Here is a 16,225-nt window from a genome sequence, read left to right as displayed (position 1 = left end):
TCCCTTCGCAGCCGGAGGGGTTTTTGAGATGGGAGTTTCCATGGCAACGGAGCGGAATGGCGCCGGGAGCCGGGGACGCGGGCGCTGGAGCCGGGCAGCAAGCGGGGCTGGGGCGGGCACGGGCGGTGGGAGATGCCCGAGCCCCTCTGCGGGGGCTGCCCGGGATCGCCACCCCTCACTCATGTCCCGGACTCAGCCGGGGCCGGTGCCTTTGGGGCCGGTAAAACCCCACAAGTCGCGTCGCTCAACTACAACCTGTTTATTATGGAGGGTTTTTCCCAGGCAAGGGAAGTCGGGAGCACTCGTGTCCCGATTTTAGCCTTTGGGGATGGGAGCCAGGGCAGGGGGTGCTCTCTCCGCCGCCGTGGCCGGGCACCTGCTGCGCTGGGCTGGAGCGGGGCCGTGCCGAGCCGTGCCGAGCCCGGCGCCGCTCGGCGGGCAGCCCCGCCCCGGCTCCCCCCGGGCGGCGGTGGGCGGGGGCCGGGCGGAGCGGGGCGCACGGCGCGGCACATCACAGCACGGCTCGGCACGGCACGGCTCGGCTCGGCTCCGCTCTCCCGCCATGGCATCCAAGTGCCCCAAGTGCGACAAGACCGTGTACTTCGGTGAGCGCATCCCCGGGGCCCGGCCCCGCATCCCCTTCCCCGCGCCCAGACGCATCCCCGGGATCTCAAAGCGGTCCCCCAGCCCAGAGCCAGCGCTCATCGCTGCCTTCCCCTTCCCCGAGCCCCGGTGCATCCCCTTTGCCCCATGGGATGTACTGCCCCGGTATCCGCTCCGCCGCATCCCCGCGGGGCTCGGGGACCGGCCCGGCAGCGGCTCCTTCTCCCCCCGGGCAGGAGGAGCGGACCCTCCGCTCCGCATCCCCTGTGCTGAGGGTGCTGCCCGCCCGCCCTGGGGCACAGAGCGTCTGGGTGAGCCCGGCCTTGCTGGGCTGGGGGGGGGAACAGGCGGTGAGGAGCCCTGGCTGGGCTGTGTGCCCGCACCTGGGCTGCGGAGAGGGGCTGGCTCCTGCCCCCCGGTGCTGCTGCCTTGGGTCAGGGGAGCCCAGCCCACCCAACACGGCCGGTACCGGGATGGGGCTCCCGTAGTCCGCAGGATCTCTTGGGGCGGGGAAGTTGGCAGCGGCAGGTGCAAACAAAACCTCCTGGCAGCCGGTTTCTTTGATTCCCTGCGAACCTGGCCCCAGGTGTGCCCTTCACCCCTCCTGTCTGGCCGCGCCGCCAGCCCCCAGCGGGCTGTTCCCCGCTGGGCGAGCTAACGAAGGCTTTGGGGTTTCTACGGGACCTTTTCAAAGGCAGCTCCTGGGCTCGGAGGTCCATCTCAGCACGCCCGGGCTGGGTTAGGGCAGTCCCCGCAGGTCTCGGAGGGCCCTGCTGGGGTTGTGGCCGGTCAGGATCTCTGGGAAGCGGGGCTGGCGTGTGTCCGGTCAGGCAGCGCGGGCTGAGCGCCGCCGCCCGGCCCGGCCCGGCTCGGCTCGCAGCGAGGTTGGGGCAGCGGCTGAGCCTCCCCGGCCTTGGTGCCCCCGAGGAGCTGCCCCAGCCCTGGCAGTGCCAGGCCGGCGGGGACCCTGCCCCGGGGGAGCACCTCGGGCCCGCTCCGTGAGCTCGGCATGGCCCTGGGGATGGATCCAGGACTCCGGCCCGAGCTGACCGCGGGGTGCAGCTGCCTCCCTACGGCCCTCCCTGCCCATCTCCCCCCCTGCTCCGGGGTCCGGCCCCTGTTGCCTCAGTGTGTTTGTTTGGTGGAGAAATACCAAAGGGTCCTGATGATGTTTGAGCATTGGAGGCATTGGTGCTTTCATTCTTGTCCGGCCATCTCCAAGTAAACACAGGGAAATAGGAATTTGCTGTCTTCCTCCTTTAAATAAACCTATTTGTGTGTGGGTGGGAAGGGCTTGGCCCCTTGGATGTCTTTCTTTGTATGAATCTTTTCCTTTTTAAGCAAAAAATAGTGCCTCCCCAGCCAGCTGGGCACTGACCCGGGGGCAGAGCTGCTCCCCCGGCTCCAGGGATGAGCCTGCCCTGCGTGGGAGGGTCGGGGCTGGGCTCAGGGACCCGAGCAGGAGGCCAGGCTGTGCCAGCAGGAGAAGCACCGGCCCCCAGCGGTGTCCCTGCTCTTTTCTCTCCCCGTGTCCTGGGGCACTTGTGGGTCTCCTGAGGATGTGGTGTGGGGGGGAACAGGGCTGTACCCCCGGCCCCAGCTGCTCTCTCCCCAGAGGGTTTCTGTGAGTGCCGTGTCCCTGTCCCGGGCTCTGCTGCTCCCTGCCCTGGAGGCAGGTGCCTGGCAGCGGGGCAGTGCCAGCCCCCATCCCACACCTTCCCGCAGGGAATGCTGCCCCCGAGGGACACCTGGGGAGAGGGGGTGATGCTGAGCTGAAACGGGAGCAAAAACCTTCTCTGTGCTTTAGAGCTGAGATGGGCAGGAGCACGTCCCTGCTGATGCCTTGAGCTTTCCCTTGAGGAACCGCCCAGGCTCTGGAAGAATAAACCTGAGTCCGTTTATTCAATGCAGGAAAGCTCCATGCAAATCCTGAGCCGTCTTTCCGGGGTGCGGATCCCGGGCGTGCTCCGCTGGGAAAGCGATGGGAGGGAGCTCCGCGTCCGGGCTTTGGTGCCGCTCCTGAATTCCTGGGCCGGCCCGAAGCTTAGCGGGAGGTGATTCATAAAGCCCCGCTTGTTCGGGAGCCTCCCTGGCCGTGCTGAATGAGCGCTGGCAGCTCGGGCTGCCCGAATGCCTGGGATTGCAGCCCCGGTCATGTGTGAGAAGCTCCCGCTCCCGGCCCCGCGCAGCGCCCGCACTCCCGGTGCCCATGGAAAACTCATTTCCAGCGTGCCTGTTGCTTCATGCTCCCTGGAAAAATCCAGTGGGCTCCTCCCTGCGCAGTCAGGAGGATGTGGGCGTTTCCTGAGCTATAGAATGAGTTTTTTTCCTTTAAAAAGCACGGGGAAATATAAAAATAGTTTTTTGGCTTTTTTCCCCCCCCTTTTTTTTTTTTTTTTTTCAAATTTTTGAAAGGAGGTTGAGGTCTGTGACATTGTTTCCAGGAACGGCTGGGGCTAACTTTCCTGCTTTGGGAGGCTGCTGGATGTTTGAGAGGAGGAGCGGGGCCATTCCCGTCCCCCGAGCAGGTGGCAGCGCTGGGCTCGGGGCCGCCTTCGGGCTCTCGCTGCTGCCAGGAAGCTCCGGGGGAACCGGAGTATCCTGCAGCCAAACAGCCACCACATTTCCCCAGCTCCCTTTCGCATTGCTGAGCCTTAAATGAGTTTTGCAGGGTCACCGGGAGCCCTGGCCAAGCGTGTCCGCCTCCCATCCTTTCTTCCCAGAGCAGCAGGGGGTTTCCTGTTTTCCCGTCCCAGCACGGGGCAGCCACAAGCCCCAGGGATGCAGCGAGCACACGTGCGGCGGCTCCGGCTCTTGGGGAGCTCGCTGCCCGGCCTGGGGGAAGCTGCTGCTCTGTCTGTTCCCAAAGGGGCATCGCCAAAGCAGGTGCGAGTCACTCAGCAGCCCCCAGGCTTAAAGCTGCTCTCCAGAGGGGCACTGAGGACACGGACACATCCAGCTGGGAAATGAGGGAGGCCTGAGCCCAGCGTGCAGCAGGTGCCTGGGCACACCGGGGGCACACGGGGTGCTGCCAGGTCCGGGCTGCTCTCCCTGCCGAGCACGGCACCGGCGAAATTCAAGCTGCAGAAGGCACTGTGCAATTAATGAGTAACCGCTGTGCTTGGCTCCGGGCAGGGAGGCGGTGGGGCAGGAGCGGCAGGAGGGCTGCATTCCCATTCCTGCCGTCCCTACCAAAGGAAGCGGCTCTCCAGGCCGTGTGGGCACTGCCCTGCAGCATGGGCTCCTCGGGAACTGCCTCCTGCCGGCTCTGGGAGCACCTTGCGGAGCGGTAACTAAGGATGCTCCACTTCCCTGCTCCTGTGCAGAGCCCTGCCCATGGGAGGGATGCCTCTGTGGGAAGCTGAAGAACAGGCTGATTAGCATCAGCTTTTCCCTCAGGAAAAAGCACGGGCTATGGAAAATGGTCTGTGGGAGTGTGGAACGGAGTGGTGTGAGGGCTGAGTCCCCTTGCTCTTGTGTCCTGGGCTTTGCTGGGGCTCCTGGCAGGGTGGTGCTGCCCCAGGGCTGTGGGTGCTGGGGGCAGCCCTGTGCGACCCAGGGCTGGTCCTGGTGGCTCTGTTTGTGTCTGGATTATGGAGTCCTGCAGCCGTGTCCCAGCTTCCAGGCAGACAGAGATGCCCATGTTCCCATCCTCCCTCCCTCCCTGGCAGGAGCACGGGGATGGGGAGAGGTGAGGTGGTGGGACTGGAAAGGAAAGGCAGGGAAAGGCGGAGCAGGAACGCCCAAGCAAGGAGTAATGGAAAATCTGTCACAGCAGTGTTGCAATCAAACACTGAGCCTGGAGCATGAGCCGTGCTGCCACTCCTGATTGTGGTGGTGCCCATTGCTCCTGCCAAGGGCCTGGTGCTGCCAGGGAGGTGATGGTGGGAGATGGTTCCCGGCATGAGGACGGGGAGAGCTGTCCCACCAGTGCTGTGGCCCCTGAGCATCCTCAGCCCTGGGCCGAACCCTGCTTGGAGCTGTGGGGGGCCAGCAGGGTGGAGAGGTGAGGAGCCATGGGGCAGGAGGGGTGCTTTGACAAGCTTGGCTGCTCCAGCATGTCCCAGAATCCTGCTCTTGCTGAAACGGGCCAGGAAACTGTCTTATTCTCCCGGCACTGCCTGCCAGAGATGACATCTCAGAGTGCAGAAGGAAGGAACAGTGTGCTCTGAGCCAGCAGCTACCCAGGGAGCGTTTGGTGTGTGCCTGGCTGTGTGCTGGGCGAGGGCAGGGCTGCAGGTGGGCCTCTGATTGTTGTGCTGGTGTCCCTGGGCAGTGTGGGCTGCATCCCCTGCCCTCCCTGGGGTCCTGCCTGCCATGCCTCACATGCAGGGCTGCTGTGGAAAGCAGCTGATTCCTTGGGCTCAGGCCTGGCTGGAAACATTGCTGATCCTCCCCCAGCACAGACACAGCCAGGCCGCTGCCCAGCCTCACACACATCCCATTCTGATGCTGCTTGATGAAGCCCTGTGGAAAATGGTGAGGGACCTCCTGCAAACCAGAGCAGGAGTAGGTGAGGCTGTGGCAGAGGAGAGGCAGGGAGCAGCAGGGGATGAGAGCAGTGCTGGGCACCAAGGCTGGGGCTGGAAATCAACCAACCTTCTCTTGCAGCCGAGTGGCTCAGCTACACGGGGGCTCAAGCCCTTGTCTCTCCCCTTGGCTGGAAGTGGGAGCCCCTCAGGATATTCCCTGTTCCCCAGGCTGTGCTCCATGGCAAGGCTGTACTGAGCTGGCTTTGTTGCACACTTGGAGGGAGCCCAGCGAGCTGGAGGGCTGCCTTGCCTTGCCTTGCTGCAGGGAAGCTAAATATATATGTTTGGCCACAAATCAGGGTGCGGTGTGAGCGTCAGCACTGGCTGGGGATGGGGGAGAGGACCTGTGCCAGGGCTGGGGACACGGGAGGGCACTGCAGACACTGGGCAGGCCAGCATGCCTGGGATATGGCCTGGCATGGCAAGGGCAGGAAATCCTCAACCTGTCCTTCCACCTCTTCCATCTCCTGGCCACTTTGTGAGGAGCTGGGGAAGGGATGAGGCTGCTGGCTCACGGCTCTCGGCTTTGTTTCCAGCCATTTACCAGGCTCCTTTCCTTGCACTTTCCTTTCTCCATTCCTTTGTGTCTGCAACTGCTCTGAAGTGAATCTACAGTCAGTCTGACAGCATCCCTCTCTGCCAGGGATGCCTGTCTCTGGATCCCTGTGGGGATTTGCCATCCTTACTGCCAGCCCTCCCCCGTGCCCTGCCAGGGCTGCGGTGGATGGATGGGGCACAGCCCAGCCCTTGCAGAGACGCAGCTGCAGTTGTGGCTCCTTTCGGTGAACAAGGCTCCGCCTGGGAGCAGCACTGACGTCAGGCTGTGGAAATACCTGTGCGAGGGCCTGGGGCCGGCGGCACAGAAACTGGGAGGAGGGATGCTCTCTTCCCACCTGAGAAGATGCACCCACCTCTGGCCTGTGCCAGCTGCTTTGTCTGGGATCGGCGGCTAATTAAGGGCTGAGCCGCGTTGTCTGTGGGGCGGGGCTGCTGTGGAGCCATGGGATCAGTGTGCCTGGACAGCCCCCTCGGCTGCTTGCCTGCTCCTGGCCTCTGGTGTCCCTGCACAGGGCAAACCCACCCCACAGCCTGCACAGAGCAAACCCACCCCACAGCCTGCACAGGGCAAACCCACCCCACACAGCCTGCACAGGGCAAACCCACCTCACAGCCTGCACACAGCAAACCCACTCCACAGCCTGCACCAAGCAAACCCACCCCACAGCCTGCACAGAGCAAACCCACCCCACAGGCTGCACTGAGCAAACCCACCCCACAGGCTGCACTGAGCAAACCCACCCCACAGCCTGCACAGGGCAAACCCACCCCACAGCCTGCAGAGAGCAAACCCACCCCACAGCCTGCACTGAGCAAAGCCACCCCACAGCCTGCACACAGCAAACCCACTCCACAGCCTGCACTGAGCAAACCCACCCCACAGCCTGCACAGGGCAAACCCACCCCACAGCCTGCACTGAGCAAACCCACCCCACAGCCTGCGCTGAGCAAACCCACCCCACAGCCTGCACAGGGCAAACCCACCTCACAGCCTGCACCAAGCAAACCCACCTCACCCCACAGGCTGCACATCCTGCAGCCAGATGTGTCCCCAGCTGTGCCTCCACCTCTCCTGGGGGTTCATCATCCATAGGCACCCTGTGCCCACCCACACAGGGCTGGCAAACCCCGAGCCACACACATGTGGCAGAGGCCAAATTCCTGCAGTCAGGCACCCTTAACCCTGCCCAGCTGGTTTAGATTGGCCTGGCTGCAGGGCTGAGTGTGCAAGGGGGCATTCGGGGGCAGAGCAGGGGGATCATAAGCACGGCCTTTGGTGGCAGAGGCTGGCTGCAGTGACACGTGTGCCCCGTGCCATCCACGGTGCCCTGCTCGGGGGCACACGTGTCACTGCCATCCACGGTGCCCGGCTGTGCAGGGCCCCGGGTGAGAACAGGGCTGCCCTGAGCAGGAGGATGTGGCCAGAGCCTTTTCCTCTGGAGCTGATGCAACAGCGGAGCAGCTGTGGCCGAGTGACAGGAAATCTGGGCGCTGGTCCCTTCCCTCCGCGGTGATTTATGGGATGGTGTGGCCGCAGGCTGCTGCCCTGGAAATGGGCCGGAGCGGCTCCAAGCTGCTTCCTCCGCTCGGCGCAAACAATGCCTTCTGGAGAGCCATCCCGCCTGTGCCGGTGCCGGATGCATCCCCCGGGAATCCTTGTTTGCAGCCAGAGGATGCCCGAGCAGCCGCTGGGCGGCATTTCCACCATTTGCATGCGGAGGCGAGGGCAGCCCCCGTGGTTCCCGGGCTGTCCCTGTGCCCGGGGTGCTCCGGGTGCTCTCCCCTCCCTCCTACCCGTGCCCCGCTGGGATCCCTCTGGCCCTGCGTGCCTCAGGGATGCATGGCGGGGGGGTGCATCTGGCAGGGAGGAGCCAGGATTTCCATCTGCTGAAATGTTATTTTGAGGCGGGGGGAGGGTCATTGGGGGAGCGTTTTGTACGGCGGGAGCAGGAAGGAGCTGGTGGGAGCAGTGGCCAGCTGTAATTGCCGTGGCCTGTGGAAAACATCCGCCGGGAGCTTCCTCCCTGCTCTGTGCCCGCGGCGGCGCTGGGCCGGGCCGGGGGAGCGCAGCCCGGCCTGGCTGTGTGTGCATCCACCGTGACACGGCCCAGCGGCTCCTTGGCCCCGAGCCCCCGGCTCGGCTTTCAGCCCATCACGCTCGGTTTCCCGCCCCGGTCACCCGCGGAGGAACCTTCCTGCTGGAGGGCTGGGGGGATGCAGGGCTCCTGCCATGGCCCCACGGCACTGGGGTGCTGGGACACATCCGTATTCCCCTGGTTTTGGGGGGTCCCTGGGGTCCGGGGGGCTGTTCACCCTGCAGCTGGTTCTCTGCTCCCAGAGGCAGATGAGGGCTGCAGAGGAAAAGGAGGGCGGCTCTGGCCCCTTCCTCGTGTGCTGCCTTCTGTGAGGGGCTGGGGAGACACGGGCCCTCCCTGCCCCTGGGCTTGGAGCCAGCAGGGAATAGCCCTGGCAACTTCGGGCAGGCAGGCCAGATCCAGGCCCTGGTGGGGCATCCCTTGGCCCTGCTGTCTGCTCCTGCCTGGGTCTGGTTCTACAGCCTGTGTGTCATCAGCAGGACGTGGATTTGGAGTTTCTTCCCACCCACGTGAGTCCCCAAAGTCCGTCTCTCGTGTGCTTGCTGGGGGTGCTCTCAGGAGTCTCCTGTGCACCCTGGTGCAATGGCTGTGGCTCTGCCCCGTCACACTGCCCCTCCCTCCCGCCCTGGCTTTGCACTGGGATGGAATTTTTGGGTGATGATGGCATTGTTTCGGCTTATCTTGGCCCTGTGACGTGCCCGGATGCAGCTGTTTGCCTTGGGAGGAGGGTGGCTCTAGAAGGCAGGAGCTGCCCTATGGGGAGCTCTTGACACCCATCTCAAGTGGATGCAGACAGGTGACATTTGCTGAGGTCTTGGGGGGAAACCCGACATCGCCGAGGAGGTCTTCTCATGGAGTGCAGCCAGCTCTGGTTGCACTTTTATTTGCTTGTTAAATATTTTATTTGGCTCTCCTGATTTAGTTTTACGGTGGCTTTAACGGGCTCACAGTGTTTTCCAGCTGTCTCTGCACATGTGCAGGGCAGAGGGAGGGCCAGCAGGAATCCGTGGGGGACACAAGGCAGCCCAGGAGCTGGGAGGGAGAGGGGATGGTGCAAGGCTGGGGATGCAAGAGGAGCACTGGCAGCCTATGCTGCCTCCCAGGGTGCTCCTGGACACCTACAGCTCAGGGCCAGATGGAAGGATTGTATTTGTATTCATACAACCAGCCTCAAAGCGTTTGCCTCGCCTGAATTTGCCCACTGGTGCTTTGTCACTGTTTTCAGTGCTGGCAGCCAGTTGCTCTGCAGGTTTGTGGCCGTGCAAGGAGGGTGGCTGCGTGCCCATCCACACATCGTGCCTGTTCCCAGGCTGGGTTGCAAGGGGCAGGTGTTTTCCAGGCCGCATGTCCATCCTGGGTGACCGTGGGGGCCATCTGCCATCCCCTCCTCCCGGGAGCATCTCTGGAGCTGCGGCTCCGAGCCCGGGGAGAGGCTGGCTGTGCGTGGGGGAGTGTGACTGCAGGGGCGGGGTGGGCATGGAAACGCCAAATATTTGAATGGAGTGAAGTCATTCCGGGTAACGTGGCGGGTAAAAATAGCCAGGGGAGCAGGGAAGAAAACGCTACCGTTGCTGGAGTGGCGCGTGGGAAAGCGCGGCTGTGGGACGGCAGCTGGGGACAGGGTTAATGTTCTTCTTCATGGCTGGTGCTGGGACACGGTTAATGTTCTTCCTCATAGCTGTGAGGGGTCAGAGACCCGGGTTTGTGCAGCAACCCTGGGGGCTGCAGTTCGGTGGCTCCTGTTCCTGCACAGTGTGAGCAGCCCCCCTTGAGTGGGTGCAGCCCCCCTGGTTCCCAGGCCTGGCTTCCCCCTGGCCTCCGCGGGTGCTGGGCAGTGGCTCACCCCTCTCTCGTGTCCCCTGCAGCCGAGAAGGTCTCTTCCCTGGGCAAGGACTGGCACAAGTTCTGCCTCAAGTGTGAGCGCTGCAACAAGACCCTGACCCCGGGCGGGCACGCCGAGGTAAGAGCTGCCAGGGCGGGCAGGGTGGGAGCCGTGCTGGCACTCGGGGGGGGCCTGGTGGGACGGAAATCCCAAAGCCAGGGCTGGGGCAGGTATCTGATGCCGTGTGGAGGCGCTGTCCCTGCGGCATGCAAGCCCAGGAGAACGCACTGTGGCTTCAAACGCTGCTGCTGCAACTCAGAGTGCTCTTGTGCACAGCCCTGGGCGAGCCACAGAGTGGTGCTGGCACCACGTGCGGTGACACTGCTCTGTCACCCTGGGCTCCCAGGCAGCTGTGGTGGGGCTTGGCGTGCCCCAGTAAGCCCTTGAAGCTCTGTGCACTGGGCAAACTTGTTTGGGCATCGCCCAGATTTGGGGAGATTTGTGTGCTGGGAGCCTGCGCTGACCTGTGGTTAAAAACACCAAGAATGGAGAATGCCTGGGTTTCCATGGCAATGAGAGCTCGGCACTGCTGCTCTCTGTGCTGGAGAGTGATGCCACTGCCCTGCACTGGGGAGTGTGAGGCGCCACGCTGCTGCCTGCAGCTGCTCGGGCTTAGGAGCTACTGTGTGTCTGCTGTGCAGTGTCCCGGTGTGACACCCCGGCCTTGCACAGCATCTGCCATTCCTCAGTGTCACCAGCTCCTTAGCTGGGCCCTGGCAGGCAGCACAGCTGGGCACCAGCAGGGACAGCCGTGCTGGTGGCCCCCAGCCCGTGGGGAAGCGGGGCCTGTCCTGCCAGCGAGGTGGATCTGTGCTCCAGGCCGGGTCAAGCCCAGATTTGCTGCTTCTCCATATAAGGTTGGATTCTGTTCCCATAGGGGATGGCAGCCAAGCCCCACTGACTCTGCTGAAGGCAGATTTGGCCCTTCCCTGCTTTTTCTCCCTCCTTTCGAGGAGGCTGGGGTGGAAAGGTGTCGCGGGGAGACCAGTTAAATGTTTACCCTCCCCTCTGGCATGGCAACGCTGTGAGCACGCTCATATTTATGCCTCGCAATATTCTGCAGCTGCCTTTGGCCAGCCCAGAGCCTTCTCCCTCCCTCAGCCTTACCTCTGCCTTTGGCACGGCCCCTCTGCTCAGCTGCCACCCTGCCCTGCCTGGGCAGCACCCCTTGCCTTGCAGCAGAGGGACGGAGGGCAGGAGCAGGGCTGAGTGGGGCTGAGCAGGCCATGGGGTGGGATCCTGCCCAAGCACGGGCTCCCAGTGGGTTTTCCACCCAGGGCAGTGTGTGTGGCAGCCCTGCTGCCCCCCCCCTGCTCCAGGCACAAACACTCTTTCTTTTCTCTTGGACTGGGTTCCAGCTGGCCCATGAGAAACGGGGAGTTGTGGGGCTTATCGCCTGCCTGCTGCCTTCCTGTGATAATCACCCCAGACGATAGCGGGGTCGATAGCAGCTGGGCTGGGACCAGAGCCCGTGCGGGGCCTCTGATCTTGGGCCAAGGCGAGGGGAGGGTGAAGCTGGGCTCCCACGGTGCTCTGAGCAGGAGAGCTGTGCACAGCATGCTCAGGGGCTGGGGCCATGCCTCGCTGGCTCCAGTGCCACGTGGCTGGGCTGGGGAGTGGAGGTGCCCATGGCTGAGCTGCCATGGCCACTGGTGCTCCAGCCCCAGGGCATGACCTGTGCACAGCAGCCTGAGTGCTTGATGCAGGCAAAACCCCCGAGGGTTTGATGCAGGTGAAACCCCTGAGTGCTTGATGCAGGTGAAACCCCTGACTGCTTGATGCAGGTGAAACCCCCCAGTGCTTGATGCAGGCAAAACCCCTGAGTGCTTGATACAGGTGAAACCCCTGAGTGCTTGATACAGGTGAAACCCCTGAGTGCTTGATGCAGGTGAAACCCCCCAGTGCTTGATGCAGGTGAAACCCCCCAGTGCTTGATGCAGGCAAAACCCCTGAGTGCTTGATACAGGTGAAACCCCTGAGTGCTTGATGCAGGTGAAACCCCCCAGTGCTTGATGCAGGTGAAACCCCCCAGTGCTTGATACAGGTGAAACCCCTGAGTGCTTGATACAGGTGAAACCCCTGAGTGCTTGATGCAGGTGAAACCCCTGAGGGTTTGATGCAGGTGAAACCCCCGAGGGTTTGATGCAGGTGAAACCTCTGAGTGCTTGATGCAGGTGAAACCCCTGAGTTGGAAGTGAAACCCCTGAGTGCTTGATGCAGGTGAAACCCCCGAGTGCTTGATGCAGGTGAAACCTCTGAGTGCTCGATGCAGGCGAAACCCCTGAGTGCTTGATGCAGGTGAAACCTCTGAGTGCTTGATGCAGGTGAAACCCCTGAGTTGGAAGTGAAACCTCTGAGTGCTCGATGCAGGCGAAACCCCCGAGTGCTTGATGCAGGTGAAACCTCTGAGTGCTCGATGCAGGTGAAACCCCCGAGTGCTTGATGCAGGTGAAACCTCTGAGTGTTTGATGCAGGCGAAACCCCTGAGGGTTTGATGCAGGTGAAACCCCCGAGTGCTTGATGCAGGCAAAACCCCTGAGTGCTTGATGCAGATGAAACCCCTGAGTGCTCGATGCAGGTGAAACCCCTGAGTACTTGATGCAGGTGAAACCCCCGAGTGCTCAGGCCAGGTTAGGCGGGTGCTGCGCACCCAGAACTGGGTGCATTTTAGGGTGCTGGCATGGCCATGGTGGTCTCTGAACAGCAGAGGATGAAGGGAACCGTGGTCACTGCTCCTAACACTGCCCTCTCTCCCCAGCACGATGGGAAGCCCTTCTGCCACAAGCCCTGTTATGCCACACTGTTTGGCCCCAAAGGTACGTCCCGGTGTGTCCCCTCTGCCTGGGTGCTGGGCTCGGGGCTGCAGGAGGGGCCAGGTCCCCTCATCCCCCAGCAACATCCCAGAAGCCAGCCTAGCCAGGGCTGAGCATCGAGCCAGGAAACTGCAGTCCCAGGCCAGCTGTCTGCTTGTGCAGAGGGAGAGAAGAGATGCTGGAGGGAAGGAAGGAGGGAGGGAGGGAGGAATCTATTCTGAGAGCTGCCTTTTTTTTTTCTTTTTTTTTTTTTTTTTTTTAATATTAAAAAAAACAAATTCCCATTCAAACAGAAGGTGGAGTTAGTCTCCTATCCCCTGGGTCAGGAGAAAGCAAGCTGGGGCTGAAGTGCAGCACTGGCCCCATGCCCAGCGGGGCTGGGGGAGGAGGGACAGGCGGCTGGGGGGACAGTGGAGACCCCGAGGGCTCCCAGGCCACCACTGCAGGCTCTCTGTGCCCCTCTGCAGGGGTGAACATCGGCGGGGCCGGCTCCTACATCTACGACAAGCCGCAGATCGAGGGGCAGACTGCCCCGGGGCCCATCGAGCACCCCGTGAAGGTGGAGGAGAGGAAGGTGAACGCTGCTCCTCCCAAGGGACCCAGCAAAGGTGAGGGGCAGGGCAGGACAGGCAGCCTGGCCCTTTGCCATGGGGCAGCCAGCGCAGAGCCACCGTGTGTGGTGACGGTGTGAGCGCAGGGTTTGTGTGTGGGGTCCACCCCACCCCGCTGTGTCCTGGCTGAGATGTCCCCCCACTTCCCAGACACATGTCCTCTTCTCTTCCAGCCTCCAGTGTCACCACCTTCACCGGGGAGCCCAACATGTGCCCGCGCTGCGGCCAGAGGGTCTACTTTGGTAAGGTGGCAAGGGGGCAGTGTGTGCTTGCCTTGGGGTGGCATGGCCCTGCAGGGTGACATGGCCCTGCAGGGTGACATGGCCCCACAGGGTGGCATGGCCCCACAGGGTATCATGGCCCTGCAGAGTGACATGGCCCTGCAGGGTGACATGGCCCCACAAGGTATCATGGCCCTGCAGAGTGGCATGGCCCCGCAGGGTGACATGGCCCCACAGGGTATCATGGCCCTGCAGGGTGACATGGCCCTGCAGAGTGACATGGCCTCACAGGGTATCATGGCCCCGCAGGGTGACGTGGCCCCACAGGGTATCATGGCCCTGCAGAGTGACATGGCACCACAGGGTATCATGGCCCTGCAGGGTGACATGGCCCCACAGGGTGGCATGGCCCCGCAGGGTGACATGGCCCCACAGGGTATCATGGCCCTGCAGAGTGACATGCCACCACAAGGTATCATGGCCCTGCAGGGTGACATGGCCCCACAGGGTATCATGGCCCTGCAGAGTGGCATGGCCCTGCAGGGTGACATGGCCCTGCAGGGTGGCATGGCCCTGCAGAGTGACATGGCACCACAGGGTATCATGGCCCCACAGGGTATCATGGCCCTGCAGAGTGACATGGCACCACAGGGTATCATGGCCCTGCAGGGTATCATGGCCCCAAGGGAATGGGCACTGTGCAGGAACCCTGGGGCATGTAGAGAGGCTGGGAGTGGGGTTTGGATCAGAGAGAGGTTTGTGGGTACAGAGGGATGTGCCTGAGGGGCCTTCAGGGATGGGTGCTCTTGGGTATACTCCTGGTGCAGGGCTTTATGTGCATTGCAGCCTCTGCTGTGTCACCTCCCGTGTGGTAATAGCTGTGCTCAGCCATCCCCTGTCACCTGTGAGGCACCAGAGGGGTGGGAGGGATGTGGGAGGCTGGAGATCCTGAGGGCTCTCCTGGGATTTTGTGATATCCCCGTGGGGAATGCTCCCCCTCAGCATGTTGCAGGGGGCTGCTGTGACCTTCTCTCCTTGTCCCACTCCAGCTGAGAAGGTGACTTCCCTGGGGAAGGACTGGCACCGTCCCTGCCTACGCTGTGAGCGCTGCAGCAAGACGCTGACCCCGGGGGGACACGCCGAGGTAAGGGGGTGCCAGCCTCAGAACCTGGCCTGCACTCCTGGGGATGCCAGCAGGGCAGGGCTGAGATGTCCCAGGCCACCCTGATGGCCTTTGCAGGAGGGCAGGGCTGGCAGGAGCAGCCCCTCAGCCTGGGGAAGCGCTGGGGTTGTCGGGGTGTCTGCAGGGGAAGGGCGTGAGAGGTGGGCATGCCCTGGGCACTGGATTTCCCCAGCCCCCAGCCCAGGTGACAGGTGTTTGTCTCTGCCCCCACAGCACGATGGACAGCCCTACTGCCACAAGCCCTGCTATGGGATCCTCTTTGGGCCAAAGGGTGAGTGAGAGCCTGGGGACACAGGGGGGACCCAGAGCAGGGACACGTGCCCCTGTTGCTGCTCGTGCCACCAGCCAGAGGGGACAGCTCCCTGGAGCATCCCTGTTATAGTAAACTCTTCCAGCCAGGTCTAACAAGCTCTCTGAGGTCTGTAACACACCCAAGATAGCTCAGCTACCCTTGGAGGCATGAAAATCAGCAGGATGGCTGCTGTTGCAGTGTTGGAAACAAAAAGGTTTATAAAAGGCAAAATAACAAACAGAAAAACCAAACCAGGTGCTAGACGTTCTTGCTCCTGGTAAAGCTCTTTACAAAAGCCTTTAGTTTCTTTGTTCACATCCTTTTCTGGTTAATTGCCCAGGTGGGACTTTCTGGCTTCTGTTCAATTTGCTGTCCTTAAGTTTGAGGTGAAGTCCCCCAAGTCCTATGAAGTGTCTCTTCACTTAATCGAGGAGAGAAAGTTCTGGGCTTCTTTCCTTTTAAGGGGACACAAGACAGTTTTGTCACTCCTACACCTGCCACCTTCCTGCCCTGTCCTCACCGTGCTGTTTCTCACCCCGTGCAGGTGTCAACACCGGAGCTGTGGGGAGCTACATCTACGACAAAGACCCTGAGGCAAAGAACCAGCCCTAGGCAGCATCCCTGCCCTGCTGCACGCTCTGTGCCCCTCCTGTACTAACCTGCTGCTCCCAGAGCCTCTCCAGGCTGCCCACGGAGCTGTGCCCTCTCTGCTGTCCCTACTCCTGGCAGGACAGCCCTGCCCTGGTTATTATCATGTCTCTAATATAAGCTTCAGTGTTTTAAGGCTAAGGTAGAAGGTGTCTCTGGTGGTTCCCAATGCGCTCTGCCCTCCCCAGCCCTCCCACAGCCCCCAGTGTGGGAGGCAGCAGGGCAGCTCTGGGGGTGTCCCCGTGGGCAGGGGATGGAGGGGGGCACCCAAAGGGCCGAGGATGGGGGAAGGTGGTGGCAGGAGTCCCACCACGGGAGGGTGCTCCAGGCTGTCCCACAGTGCTTGGGGTGAGGTTGCCCAGCCCTCCTCACCAGCAGCTGGAGATGTGTGACACCTGGCAGCACTGCCCTTCTCCTGGCCCTCCCCAGGCTCCATGCCCTGGCTCTGCCTGTCCCTGGGTCCCACTGTTGGGTCTGGCAGCTCCCTACATCCCTGTCTTTGAATCCCTGAGGGGCACCCAGGCAGGTGCCCCAGCCTGCTCTGCGGGCTGCTTTAGGTTGGTGTCCCCAGCCTGATCCCCCTGTGCCGGGGGCACCTGGCAGCTGCAGCCCTGGGGAGGGAGGGGGCTCTCCTCTCTCCTCTCTCCTCTCTCCTCTCTCCTCTCTCCTCTCTCCTCTCTCCTCTCTCCTCTCTCCTCTCTCCTCTCTCCTCTCTCCTCTCTCTCCTCTCCCCTCTCCCCTCTCCTCTCCCACCTTTGGAGGACAGAGCGCATTGGGCTGCTGGCC

General features: G+C 62.5%; 1 protein-coding gene across 1 annotated transcript; it reads left to right on the top strand.

The window, feature by feature from the left end:
- Nucleotides 1-524: 524 nt before the first annotated feature.
- Nucleotides 525-15,584, top strand: CRIP2 (cysteine rich protein 2). The gene is made up of 8 exons (XM_058030095.1): nt 525-605; nt 9,655-9,749; nt 12,430-12,487; nt 12,952-13,092; nt 13,269-13,337; nt 14,366-14,460; nt 14,713-14,770; nt 15,336-15,584. Exons 1-8 carry the CDS (start codon nt 563-565, stop codon nt 15,401-15,403), a joined length of 627 nt encoding a protein of 208 aa, XP_057886078.1. The 5' UTR covers nt 525-562; the 3' UTR covers nt 15,404-15,584.
- Nucleotides 15,585-16,225: the final 641 nt, after the last annotated feature.

Source organism: Melospiza georgiana, chromosome 9 (assembly GCF_028018845.1).
Source record: "Melospiza georgiana isolate bMelGeo1 chromosome 9, bMelGeo1.pri, whole genome shotgun sequence".
Classification (NCBI taxonomy): domain Eukaryota; kingdom Metazoa; phylum Chordata; class Aves; order Passeriformes; family Passerellidae; genus Melospiza; species Melospiza georgiana.
The sequence above is the reverse complement of the archived record's forward strand: the minus strand, read 5'-3'. Positions and strand labels throughout refer to the sequence as shown.

Bases quoted from the DNA above. Each gene is read 5' to 3' on its own strand.
- CRIP2 (XM_058030095.1), top strand. From the start codon at position 563: ATGGCATCCAAGTGCCCCAAGTGCGACAAGACCGTGTACTTCG. The intron at 606-9,654 runs GTGAGCGCATCC...TGTCCCCTGCAG, and splicing joins CGACAAGACCGTGTACTTCG to CCGAGAAGGTCTCTTCCCTG. The intron at 14,771-15,335 runs GTGAGTGAGAGC...CACCCCGTGCAG, and splicing joins GATCCTCTTTGGGCCAAAGG to GTGTCAACACCGGAGCTGTG.